Source organism: Vidua chalybeata, chromosome 20, assembly GCF_026979565.1.
Source record: "Vidua chalybeata isolate OUT-0048 chromosome 20, bVidCha1 merged haplotype, whole genome shotgun sequence".
Taxonomy (NCBI): Eukaryota; Metazoa; Chordata; class Aves; order Passeriformes; family Viduidae; genus Vidua; species Vidua chalybeata.
In genome coordinates, this window is record NC_071549.1 from 3,575,174 (window position 1) to 3,588,996 (window position 13,823).

Below are 13,823 nucleotides of genomic sequence, written 5' to 3' on the forward strand. Positions count from 1 at the left end.
CCTGAATTATAAGGGCAAGAGGTTGTCAGATCCAAAGAAGCAACCAGTGACCTTCTCAAATGAAAGTGTAATACAGTGAAAGTACAAGTTTTGATAGAATATACATCCTGATGTGTTTCCCCAGAAGCAAGAAGAAAGCCTTTTTTAATAAAGTGAAATGAAAAACATGACATACAAAACTCCCATCTTGAATATTTACTAAATTATATATAATTTTTAAGAACCCACCATCCAATAAGCCAGAAAAATGAGTCCTAAGCAAAACACACCCTCAGCTGCTTTTGAAGAGTTAATTATACTGATAAGGGCAGTCTGCATAGCTTATGTATACACTGGATATAGATCAACAACAGCAAGATGTGCAGGTATGTGAAGGTAAGTCATTATTCAAATCCTAGGGCTTCAAATGTTTCTGTTTAAACAAAGGCACTAATTTGACATAAACACACAGGCCAAATCACCTGAAGTGCTCAGTTATTACCCCTACATCCTCACAGGACAAGAGCAGTGGCTACAGGGCAGTGTTTAAGGTCATGGGGGAGGTTCCCAATCTGCCCAATTAACAGCCCTTCCCCTGTCAGTGTCTGTGCAGGTACCTCTGTCAGCCCTAAACATCAGGGGATCCATCTGTCTCCCACCCACTGCACAACTTGCCAGTTCTGTGCATTACTTGGGAAAGGGAGCCCATTTATTCACCCTTTTACACTTGTTTTGATCCATCAACCCACATACAGATGGGGAATTTCACATCCCACGGAACACTGGCTCCTCTAGTCCACTGCCTCCATGCCAGGCAATCCCTGGGGCAGCTCCTGGCCCTGCATGGAGCCCTTACCTTCTTTTGAGCCAGAGGTGACAGCAGCTGTGGTGGTCCCCGACGCCCGTCCCACAGGGCTGGAGTGCTTCCCAGCCCTGCCTGGGATTTTAAGTCCACTTGGTTTCAGCATGATTCCTCTCCTGTATCTCAGGCTCCTGCTGCCAGTGTCTCAAGAGCTGTCCCAGTGTCACTGCTCAGGCTTCTTGATGGTGCACCTCTTCTTCCATGGTCACACACCTGGGAGAGAAGAGCACAAAGAAATCAGATCAAGAGCATGGACCAGGCTCCCAAAAGCAGTGCCCAGCTCTGTCCTCACAGCCCTAGAGGAGTCAGAACCTTTCATTTCTTCCCCTATAAAACAAGGCTGGTCATTTCCCCCATCTCCCATCTTAATTTTACTTTTTTTTTCATCAATATCAAAGTCTTGGGCCAAAGGTGAAAATTCCCAGAGCCATTCAACAAGAATGTAAATACAGTTTGGGATTTGAGTAACTGAAATGGTTTTGACTGGTTTTAAATTCTAAAGCCTCAGTTCAGCACCTGCCAAGCCTCTGTTGTGCTGTCAGAACCCTGACAAAAGGCACCACCCTTCATGCACAGCCTTGAGTCTCACCAACCTTCAGGGCAGCCTCTCCAAACTGGCAGGAGAAGGAAGGACAGAGCCAGTGCCTGAGATGGGGTTTTCAGCTCCTTTCCTTAAAGACAAATCCAAAAACTAACACAGAAAAAAAGGCATTTGACCCTATGGATTTACAAAAAATTTGGGAAAAAAAAAAAAACCAACAAGATTTCCTGATTTCTTTTTTAAGCATAATTCTACCAACAACTCATTAGTGAAGTCACAACCCTTCCTTATGTCATTCCCTTCCCCAGTAGGCAAATGGAATAAAACCTCCAAATTCCTTGCAAGGATGTTGCATCAACAAGCACAATCTTATGACACGAAAGGAAAAATAAAGGAAATTACTAAGTTGTTTAAAAAAAAAAAAAAACAAAAAAAACCAGTAACATTCCTAATGGATAAAGAAAAATAATTTAAAAATTGAGCATATCAGCCAAAAGGAAGCTGAGGCTGGAAGTCAGCAGGCTAGGATGTGGAGGAAAAAAGGTGGCAGCAGAGCAAACCAGGGACAATGCCAACCTAACAGCAAGGAGAGCAATGCAAGGACCAGCCAGAAGCTGGGGACACTGCTCCTGGGCAAAGGGAAGAGGCAGCACCCCTGAGAATCAAAGATTTACAGATGCTGCAAGGAGGGAATTGCAATATCAGGATGGGAAATGATTAAAGCATGAGTAAGGACTTGAACACAGGCTGGGTCAGAGTGAGCAGAGGGCTGGCAGGGCTCCAGGAAAAGCTGCAAGCAGACACAGAGGAGGGAAAACCACAAGGAGAATTCCAAAGCTGTATTCCTAAGGGCTCACAAATATCTAAAACACCAAAATGCAGTAAGAGTCAGTCATCCTACATCAGCTTAAAGAGACAAAGAAAGGAGGAATCAGCAGAGGCATCCTGGGGAGGGAGCCTGAGCAAAAAACTGAGGGATCAAGGCCTTTTCCCCATGTGCCCACAAAGGGGTTCAACACCTGGGGTGGATTCAGACACCTGCAGATATTCACCTCACACAGAAGTCAGGGCTGGATGCCCCAATCACATCACCCACAGCAGAAAAAACAGACAAGAACAAAAGGTCTTCTTAAGGAAGAGAAAACCCAGACTTTCTGCAGCAGAGCTGGCAAGGAACAGCTGTCAGAGCTGGACAGGGGCTGCAGCTTCCAGCTCTGTTTAGCATAAAACAGGGAGACAAGGAACTGAATCTGGAGGTGAGAAACATTGATCAGCCAGGTTCCTGTTATCTGTCAAGCCATCAGATGTGGCATCTCCCACCCACTCCATCTCATACTACACATTTTGCCCGGGGCTGGCTTTGGTTTTACAGACAAACTTGATTTCTAACTCTTCTGCTGGCAGGTGATGTGCTCTAGCTAAAGATCTCCATCCATCACCTCCATCCTGAAAGTTTGCCCTCTTCACAACATGACCTTACTCCTGAATTGACTCATTATTTGGTCCTACATTTTGGTTATAAGGTTTGATGGTGTACTCAGGATTAAGCAGCCTGGGGCTGCTGGTGCTTCCACACAGCTGGTTAAATTAACCAGGAATGTGGATTAGAAGATAAAAAGTCACAGGGAAGGAAAAAACAGAAGTAGAGGAAAATTTAAGTAGGAAAAGGTGCCAGAAGAATAAAAGGATTTTATAGTTTTTCAATCTCCTGTTAGAGAGCATCTCTGGATCCTTAACTTTGCAGCCAGAACCATATAAACTTTAGGGAACAATGAATTTAGTGTGTTCCTCTATTTTGCTGCTCATCTTTGAGGAAACAGGAACTTTAGTTCATCCTCTCTCCACATCTCATTATCCCTAAAGATCAGCTGTCCACTCCCATTACAGGATATTGTGATTTTCTGCTTCTTCTCAGGACAACTGGATATTTTTACACTGGGGAGAGAAATAACAGGAAGTATATTCCCACCACATGAATATTTCTGCCAGAAATCTTTACACAAACACATTTGCTTTCAACACACTAATGATAAACCCAAATGAACTCCACAGGCTGCTAATCATGCTCCCCTTGGAACAGATAGATGCTTTTACCCTGAAATACAACCAGTTCATGGCCACACTCACTGGGGTCACAGATTCAAAAGCTTCTCAAATGCCACTGGGAGTCACAGCAGGTCCCCTGCCTGGCTGTGCCCATTGCATGCCAGCTGATGGGGAGGGTCTGATGGGCAAACTCATCTGAAGTGTCACTGTCACAAGCTGCAGGCTGGCCACAGCCAGGGACAGCTGCCTCAGCACACCCCTGCACATTCACCATCACGCAGGGAAATAAGGATGAAGTGGAGTAAACTTTACTATAAATGCAGTTTGTCAGTACTACACAGATAAAAATAAATGTCTGGGATGCTTTTAAAGAAGTCTGTGCGTGCTGCTAGGGACAGATACTCCTTCTCTGTCACCAGTTTCTCCCCCACTTCAACATAAATACATATGAACAGATTTTTAGGAAGCTCTGAACACTGAGCTCTTCCAAATGACACCATTAGGTCATCCTCACCACCCAGAGCAATGCTGCCTGAGCCATCCTAGTCCCACATCAGTTCCTGGCCGAGTGATGCGGCTTTTACACGGCAGAAGTACCCTTGGCCTGGGACACAGGCCAGTATCTCCACAGGGCACTGCCCTGCTCCATTAGCAATAACAACGTGTTCTGAGCTCCCATACAGAACCCTCAGCTTCCCAACGGGCTCTATTAGCAGAGCCCTCCTGAAAAACCTGCTTCCAGCTCTTCCAAAAAATCTGCTTCCAGCAGGAGAGGCTGAACACAGGCAGATATGTGGTGTAAGAAACACATGAGCCATCCCTCTTCCCTGATACTGAAATCAGCCAGAATAATCTTTAAGCTCTATCCAGAAACTTCAGGGGAACAGAAAATTTCTATTCTCTATGTGATTTATCATTCCTGTATTTAGCCTGCTATCCCTACAAAAATCAAAGGCAGTCCATGCAGCATTAAAGAACTCTCATTGATAACACCCAATTTTAAAATTTTGAGGGAACAGACATGCAAGAAAATAAGATCCATTGAACAATACAGTCCAAATTGTAATAATAAAGTTTATACCTAAAACAAAGCTCAGAGAATTGCAGTAGCAATTTTCTCACCCCAAGCAGCATCAAAAGTAGCCTTAACACAATTAGACCACATAGCGTGTTAGTTAAACAAACACATTCATGCCATTTCCTCTACACTGAGCGACATGTTAACAAATAGCGACAGTGCAAAACAAGCAACACTTCAGAACAGGGTGGCAATTGATTATTTGCTGCTATCACATGGGCATGAGTGTGAAGAAATTAAAGAGATGTGCTACATAAACTTGTCTAATCACTCAAAATCTATCCATGAAAATATAAAACAAATACAAAACAGCATCAGCAAATTGCAAAAAGTTACAAGATCCTAGTGGAATAATTTCATCAACTTTTTTAGTCTCTCACCAGTGTAGAGAGAGCTTTTAAAAATAGCATTTTATATTCTTATAAGATTTCTAGTTCTTTTACTTATTCTGCCGTACATTTTTCTATGCATTCAGCAAGTCATAGACAAAGTAGCAAAGCAAGTTTTCTTAGTGCAAACAGGAGGGGGAGATGTCGGAACCCAAGGTGTCCCTCAGACACTCTTGGATGTTCCAGGTCCAGGTCAGAAGCATCTGAGACCCTGGCAGGCAGCCGGAAACCCCTGTGGCTTTGAATTTGATCCATGGAACAATTTACCAACCTTGCAGGAAGAACAAAAAATCACAAAAGTTTAGACATTATAATAGAAGTAGTCACAAAGTGAAAGGAAGGATTTTTAAGTGCTGTACAGGGGGGGTTTAAGCCTTGTACAGAGGGGTCTGAGTTTTGTACATGAGGGTCAGAAGTTCTAAGATGGAGGGATTTGGGCGTGCCCTGTCCTCCTTCTTTCTCCTTCCTATCCTCCATGTTCTTGGTGATGTTGGCACTCACAGATTGGTTTAGAGTAGAAAGTCACTGTTCAATATGATAGGCATGAGAGAAAAACTATATTTAATAGGTAATGTGTGATATAAAAGATGGCACCAGCCACTTGGGCGGGGGAGATGGAGAGAGACGCAGAGGGAGAAGGAGTAAGAGAGAGTGTCAGGGAGTCTGTGTGCCTTGAGATAACGTGCAATAAACCGCCTTGAGAACAGACGACTGAAGACTACTGAGTCTTTCTTTGAAGGCCCGGGTTGGAGGAGAGACTTTACCACCACCCAGGGTCACCCCAATCTTCTTTACAGTGTTAAAAGGCTACACTGTAAAGAGAACCTTCTTTACATCTGTTCCTCTGGATACTCCAGTGCCACCAGCTCTGCTTATTTTGTTTTTATTTCTTTTACAAGATATAACAGACAAACAAGCATTTTCTAGATCTCTGCTAGATTCTTCCTGCAGTCTTTCCATACCGGGATGAATGGCTCTGTCTGTTCCCACAACCAAGAAAAGCATCCCAGGAATGCACAACATGAAACCCTGCTTCAAACGACCAAAATATTCTCTTCCCCATCTTTCCACCAGAAGAAGGGGACAGCTGAATATGAGTCACCTAGGCTCAGAATCACAAAGGGGAACTGTCTGGCGGCGATTTTATTATGATATTTTATGTACACATCTGCTTTATGCGCAGAAATGTCAGGGGTGTCTGTAAGAGGAGCCGGGCCGGGGTCGGAGCCTGGGAAGGCGGGCTCCGTTCAATCACTCTCTGCAGCATGCTCCGGGGAATGTGAGTCACACACGCCCCGATTCAGAAAGGGGAACTGTTTGGGGGTGACTTTCTGATGATACTTTATGTACTCAGCTGCTTTATGCCCAGAATGTTGGTGGTATCGTTAAGAGGAACAGGGACGGGGTCGGAGCCTGGGATCGCCGGCTCGTTCAGCCGCTCTCTCCAGTGTGCTCCGAGAAGGCTGCAAGGCTGCCTTGTTCCTCTTGTTGGATTGGGCTTTTTGCGAGTTTGAAGCAAGAAAAAGTTTTTCCCTTTCCTACCCCTAGCCTGCAGGCTGTACCGGGAATCCTCCTTTTTGTTTGTTTTGTTGTTTTGGTTTTTTTTCCGGAGACCTCGGAGGAGCTGAACCACCACGAGAAAGGGCATTAAAACCCACCAACTTCGGCTGCTGCGAGGAGACCCACACCAGATATTCAGCAGGTTTCCCATCTGCTCTTCTCCGGCCTGAACTCCTCTTCCTTCCCACAGACAAAGGGACCCATCACCATTTTCCAGGCCATGCAGTCAGCCCCTGTCTTCTTCTTGCCCAGGCATTTTTGACTTTTTTTGTTCTGCTGTGGGTGGGTAAGTTTCTGGGAGTTCATATCTAGCCATTATTCAGTCCTTTACCCTCCCTCCAATTTTTTTTTTTTCGTTAATAAACAGTTTTCAGGTTTTTTTTTTCCCATTAGTTTCAATTTCTCTCATTGGCAGAAGAAAAGGGTGTTACTGGAGGCCTTTTCTCTTTAGAGGAAACGCTCATTCCAGAGTGTAATCTCCTGAAATTTGTCTCCAAAACTGAGACGGGAACTGTTCTCAACTAAGTACAGATGTACAGCCAAGAAATACCTTCCACCAGGAGCAATACATCTGGATACACCTGGCCAGCACCATTGCATCAGAGAAGCACCCATTAAAAACAAACAATTGGAGGTGCTCAGAGTCAATTCTTTCATACATGTGGTAGAGAAAAAACACAAACCAAGGTCTGGAAGAAAAAGTCTTTGGCAATACAGCTTATCCACAGACAGCTCCTCTGCTTCATCCATCCCTCTCACCCTCAGGAAGGCACACGAGTACTTGCTTGCCAGATGGAATAACATCTATTCAGGATGGCAATAAGTAACAAAGCAGACACCCGGACCCAGCACACTCCCCAGAGGGAAGCCCTCATGGGTACATACACAAAATAAGGATCTCTTCACCTCAACTTACTATTGTAAAATACAGGCGAACCCGGTGGGAAGAAATGACGATGTCCAACTCCAGTTCAGAAGGCTGAATGATTTCTTTATTATAACTATGCTATAATACATTAATATGCTATATAAAGGAAGATACTAAAACTACAAACCTACTTGTTCTAACTACCATATCTCACTAACTCCCAACTCGTGACCCTCTCTGAGAGTCCAGCACAGGTGGGTTGGATTGGCCATCAGGCTCAAACAATCCTCACCAGAATCCAATCAAGCAATCACCCCAGGTAAACAATTCTCCAAACACATTCCACATGGGAAAAACAAGAAGCAAAAATAGAAATTGTCTTCTCTTTCTTCTCTCTGTGCACCTCTATGAAAAATCCTGAGAGAGAGAAGAATGTCCCTGTGACAACTTAAAAGAACTGCAAGATACAGGAACATGCTTCCAGACACCAGCCTAAGTTGGCCTGAATCCCATCCTGTGCCTGGTGCTTCCTTCTGGCTGGATCTGGATGTAAAAAGTGTTTACCCAACGTGACACCCTGGGCAAGGCACGGGGATTTCACTGTAAGAGCAGACCCATGTAGAATTCCAGCCAGCTGTATCTGAATACTGCTTTAACACTTTGGTCTAGATTTAGGTTTCTAATTTTCTGAATTTGAAAATTCATATGTAAGAAATTAAATTTGAATTTTTCAGTCAGAGATGCACAGACTATTTTAGGGATGGGGCCCATAGGAAAAAAAGGTAAAGAACAGCATTTAATTATCAGACTGAGGGAAATCGACAATCATGTTGTCTGAAAGGTTAATGATAACAATCCAGAGAAGCAGGACAACACAGTTTTTTAAAATAATTTTGACTTAAGCAAATAATCAGTGACTTCAGAGACAGCTATTTGATAGGGAAAGGTTAGCACAAGCAGGTCTCTGTTTTTACCTATTCCCATCTGAGATGACTTTCTGAGAATCAATTGCTTGTGCCATTATTTAAACACTATTCCATCCTTACTCATGTTCATGCTAAAGATGAGGAGCACCAGGGTTTGGGATGCAGCACATTTGCAAGTGGAATTTCAGCCTTTTTCAGGACTATCATGGCTCAATCTACACAGAGACTTCCTCTAGCCTCCAAGAGACTTCCAGGTTTCATCCTTGATCTCTGTCATTCTCTTCACAATCACTGGGTTTCATCCCCAATTTCTGTCAGAGCCTCTGTGACTCTGGGTGAGAGCAAACCCACCTTAGAAGACCCCTAGAGCCACCCCTGCTTCCCCTCTGAAAACACCACTACTGAGAGCAGAAGCCTTCAGCATCAGGCACTGTACATGTTCAAAACAGTATGTGAAGCTCAACATCTCCCTGAAAATAAAATGCTAGAGAAGAAATTGATCTCCTGATCACTGGGGGAGCTCTGCACTCACTTCAGTAAGCACACAGAATAAAGGCAAAAAGCTTTCAGAGCCAAATCTGGTATTCCTTTATTAGGCCTTATATAAAGCCTTTACTGGCCTAAAGAAACTGTGATTTTTATTTTTTTAAGTTATTTCTTGTTTCTGAGCATTTGGTTGCATCCACTCCATATTTCCAAGCTTTTCTGCACCTTTCCCACTCCCAGGAAAATGAGATTTTCAGGCAGCAAATCCCCATCTCCTGGAGTTCTTACTCCTGGATACATTGCTGCCAGTGTCCCAAGAGCAAGGTTTGGTGCCCCAAGCTCACAGCACTGACCATGCTGCAAAGATGGCTTAGGGATTTCAAGAACAGAATTTTGCCTTGAACTCCAAATCCAAGGGCCAGACTTGAAGCGCTCAGTCTTGTGTGAAAGGGACAGGAAATGAATCCCATCAGAGACAGGATATGATAACACCAAACTGCAGCTTTGCTGATAGAGACAGAGATTATGCTGAGAAGAAAAGGCAATTTTATCTTTTAATTCCTTAAGATGCTCCATCCAATCCAAGGTAATTGTGCCATTCCCTTCTCACTTCTCTGATTAGTTACTCCTGACAAGCCACCAGAAACCCATTTCTGAAGCACGTGGCAGATTAGGACTAAATCCTTGCACTTAAATGAAGAATAGAGGAAATGAAAGACACTCATTTTTAATTAAGGTCAGACTCTATTCCAAGAAAACCTTTCCTTTTCCCATAGAGGGAATGAAGACAGAGTACTGCAGGGATGAGAGGAGCATACTGCTCACAGTTACACGTAGGGAAAACCAGGGAATCCTGTCAGCCATCAGGTTTTTTCTCTCTTGCAGAATTCTCTCTTGGAGAATTCAAATAAGTTTTCAGCCATAAAGCTCCATTGTCACTACATAATTTCCCTGACAAGTGTGAAGTGTTGTTAACCTCTACAGAAGGTGTGTTTAGTCTTCTTGCTCACTCAAGTTTTGTAATAATTAGCACAGAATGTCAAGAGAAAGTCTACAGGACTTTTAAATAAAAGCTCAGGTACTTTTAAAACTAATTCTAACCTCTGTGATAGACTAAACATCCTGTGATTTACTTCTAAAACAAGATTTTTTTTTTTTAAGGAACAATATGCAAAACCCTCCTATTGCACTCGAAAAACCACAATGCAAATCCTGAGGCAAAGTGCAGAAAAAGCTAAAGTACATTCAAAGAAGTAATCACATAACTTGTGGAGTAATTTATGGGCTGGATGAGCTTGTGCTTCTCACGCTGGCAAAATGCCTACTGAGGACTGATACAGCAAATAGCAACAATTCTGTATTAATTGCAGAGCACAGCTATCTCTAATTTGTGGGAAAAATCCTGGACATGGTCTTGGTTCTGCATGAGTTTCTGCTCCCTAGAGTTCATCCCTGGGGGCAGGGGACAGTGTCCCTGCAGAGATTCATTTGGGGCACGACACCAAAGCTACAGGCTCACACAGGAAGGGAACAGAATGTACACAGAGGTTTCACAACTGCTGTCCTGCAGGTCAGTTCAGACTTGATTTATTGCCACTCTATTCCATTAGAGAAGGAGGCTTTGATAAAATCCAAGTTTCCTATTCACAAAAAGTCTTATTTGTCAAAAACAGCATCTGGAAGAGAAACATGAGGAGAGCAAACAAAGTGCAGGAGACACAATGACACATGACATATATATTCCAGTATAATGGCTTGGTAGTTTTCTACTGGAGAAACAATTTCTTTAATTAAATATGAGCTATACAACAACCCAGCCATGATATGCATGCTGTGCAGAGCTGCAGAAGGATCTGAACTTTCGGAACTTCCTGGCTTTTGACTGCTGATTTAACACAGCACTAAAGTTCACTCTGGCACTTTATCTGTTACTAACTGGAGTTCAGATTAATACATATATTTTAACTTGTGCACTTCTATAATCTAACCTCTGTCCTGAACTTTGATTATGAAACAACACCAGGACTTGGGTCCCTTCTGCAATCCTTTTTGTGATGGAGACCTGGTCATCCCAGGATGAAACAGAAGCCTTGCCCTGGGCCACTGTCACTGCAGGTGTAACATCTACAGAATCTCCTCAGAACAACCCCAGTGCAAACACCAAGGGAAACCTGACCCTGCCTCTCCACAAGCTGCCAAAACCTCAGGCAGGGGTGCAAGATAGGAATCCACAACCCTGCCCCTGCTGCAGCCCCTTTCCATTAGTTCTGAAACCACTGTACAAGATAGTTCATTCCAGTTTCAGCCTCTGCTGCCCAGGAAAGCCCCCAGCAGTTGCCAGTCCCGATTTATCCAAGCCAACCTTCTGCCCACGTACCTCCTGTGCCCTTGGCACAACTCTGACACCCTCCCATTGTGCCCAGCTCCCAGGAGACAGCTTTGCCCTTTGCCTGCCTTCTCTGTGCCATTTGGAGCAAGCAATGCTCCCCTTGAGAAGTCCTGAGATATGAGACTCACCAGTTCCTGGGTCATCTCAAGCCTCCTCACTTGAACACAGTCTGTTCTAGACACGGGCAACCCAAAGTGCATGCTGCATCCCAGGCAATCTCACCAGGCCAGGGACAAACTTTATGCCAAATACTATAAGCTAACATAATCTCATTCCTTCAAACAAAACAACTGTTCACAAAAGTTTAAAGAATAATTAACCCACCTTTACACTCTGGGTGTTAAGATAGAACAGGAGGGAAGCTAAAAAGTAAATACAGACCATGGTAGAACCAGCTGGGTTGGAAGGGCCTCTAAAGATCCAACTTCTAACCACCCATAGCTAAGCACTGACAGCCAGGACTCCTGCTTCCTTCTTCCACGGGGGTCACTGATGTCCTGGCTGCAGACAGACAGATGGGAACAGTACCAGTCTGTCAGCTGAGGGGATTACACCACTGGTACCTCTTGAAAGATCTGAGGTCACCAAACCAAAGACAGTCAGCAGCAGCAAACCCATTCTCCCTCTGGGACACCAAGTGCAAAGCCCATCCCCTCTACCCACACAAGCATCCTGCTTCCTGTTGCTGTTCTGATGGCAACAGAGCAGTGCTGGACACAGTTGCTCCCAGAAGCACCCTTCTCCTCCTCCCTGCTGATTCACCAGCCCAAACTCAGGCTTCCATTTAAGCAGATGACCTCTGGGCTATGTGCATTAATTGCTGCTTTCTCCTGAACCTCTCTACAAACACTGCCAGCCCTCACTCACACTGGCATATCCACACAGCTCCCACACAAGCAGTGGTGCAGACAAGGGGAACAGTAATCTGGAGAGTCTGCTTTCAGTCAGTATGTGTTAATCATGGAGTTTCTTAATTTACCACCTGTAACCTCACTCATCTCACACAACAGGAATCTGGATAGCTCATCGACCTTAAAGTACAAGAAGAAACACATCTTATTCAAATTACACACTTATCATATTCAAATTACATCCCTATCAATGACCAAAATCATAATTTTGGCAAGTTATAATACTGACATGTAAGGTCCAATTTGATACGCTATTTCCTCCTGCCACACAGATCCTTTTTCTGCACACCTCACACCCTGCCTTGCAAAAGCCAGTGTTTACTGTGGATTGCACCACGTGGAGAGAGGCAAGATCCCAGCTCAAAGCCTCTGGGCACCAAGCCACAGCAGCACCAGAGGATGACTCCCTAGTACAGAATACATGGGGAGGTTGGGGATTGCAGTTTCTAGGGGATGAAAAGATAAATCCCCACCCTGTGCAGTCAGATTGCACAGCAGGTGTGGAGACTCAACATGCCCACTCCAGGAGGACCTGCTGGGCTGGCAGGAACAGGAGAGGTTGCCACATCTGGGTCAGGCTGTCAATCCCAGCCTCCTTCCACAGCAGCAGGGACCCAGCAGGAGCTGGGGTGCTCCATAGCCTGGTTTCAATCAGCATCCCGACACTGCCATCCCGACACTGCCATCCCGACACTGCCATGCCACTGAGAAGCACACACAACCAGTCCATCATGTGTAGATGCCAATAGCCAAAAGGGTCTGGATAAACAGATCACTGCTAAAAATAAAATTTAATTGTTCATATCTCTGGAGATAAGAGCAATGCACTCAGCCTGCAAGCAGGTAGGCAGGACAGATGGATCAGCCCACCATACTCCTGGAGTACCACAGCATTACGTGCTCCAGCTAGAGCTTTAGAGTCACCACGTGTCCTGGCTGCTCCTTCACTTCTCACAGAAACAGGCTCTTTCTATACCACTAGTGCAGGCAAAGCCACAGTCATGATTTTGTACAGAAATCAAGATATAATCTCATGTAGCCAGGCAAATACAGTGCCCTTACAAAAGCAGCCTCCCTACATCACAATGCAGAGCAGTGGCACAACATCTCTAACTCAAACTGGTCATGTTTCAGCCAAAAAGGAAGAGCAAAAACAGAGTTGTCACTTCTAACAATGGCAATCAAAGCTGCTGGCACCCTGAGGCAGAGTGCAACACAGCACTCTGTAAACCTGAATCATATGATCACCAAAAAGGAGCATTTGACTTTCACATTTCCATATAAGTGTGCTGGAAGTGCTCCTACACCTTCCCAGCACCTAGCCAATGTGCTCTGGGGAGATTCAGAGATAAAAAAATGGAATAGTGCTTGCAGATGCTTCAGAGACATAAAGATTAAGCTTGCAGGAGGCATTGATATTGCCAGTATCATTTACTAGAAATATACATAAATATAGGTACACATATAAACAAAGTTTTCCTATGGATGAGACTCAGCAAGTTCAAAAAGCTACTACACAGGCCCCAGTAAAAACCCAAATAAACAGACACATAAAAGAGTGAAAGGCAAAACAGCCTTCCTCCAACAGGCATCCTCTGTCTCAGCAGCATACTCCACACAAGCCTGCATTTTTGTGCCATATTGTCCACCATTAAATCTCCATTAGGGATGGCTGGTGGATGGGTCATCAGCTAAACATGCCAAACTTACCAGCTGGGAAAAAAAGTCCAGAGACAAAAAAAAAAAAAAAAAAAAAAAAAAAAAAAAAAAGGCACTTATCACTTATCC

General features: G+C 44.2%; 1 protein-coding gene across 3 annotated transcripts in view; it reads right to left on the reverse strand.

Annotated features, from left to right (window-relative positions):
• The window catches only part of CLIP2 (CAP-Gly domain containing linker protein 2), a 98,067-nt gene that overhangs the window by 60,357 nt on the left and 23,887 nt on the right, over window positions 1–13,823 (reverse strand). For all 3 annotated transcript variants that reach the window (XM_053961122.1, XM_053961124.1, XM_053961123.1), the window contains one exon: window positions 836–1,054. In XM_053961122.1, the coding sequence (XP_053817097.1) occupies window positions 836–947 (112 nt within the window). In that variant the 5' untranslated portion in view covers window positions 948–1,054. The remainder of the gene's footprint in view (window positions 1–835; window positions 1,055–13,823) is intronic.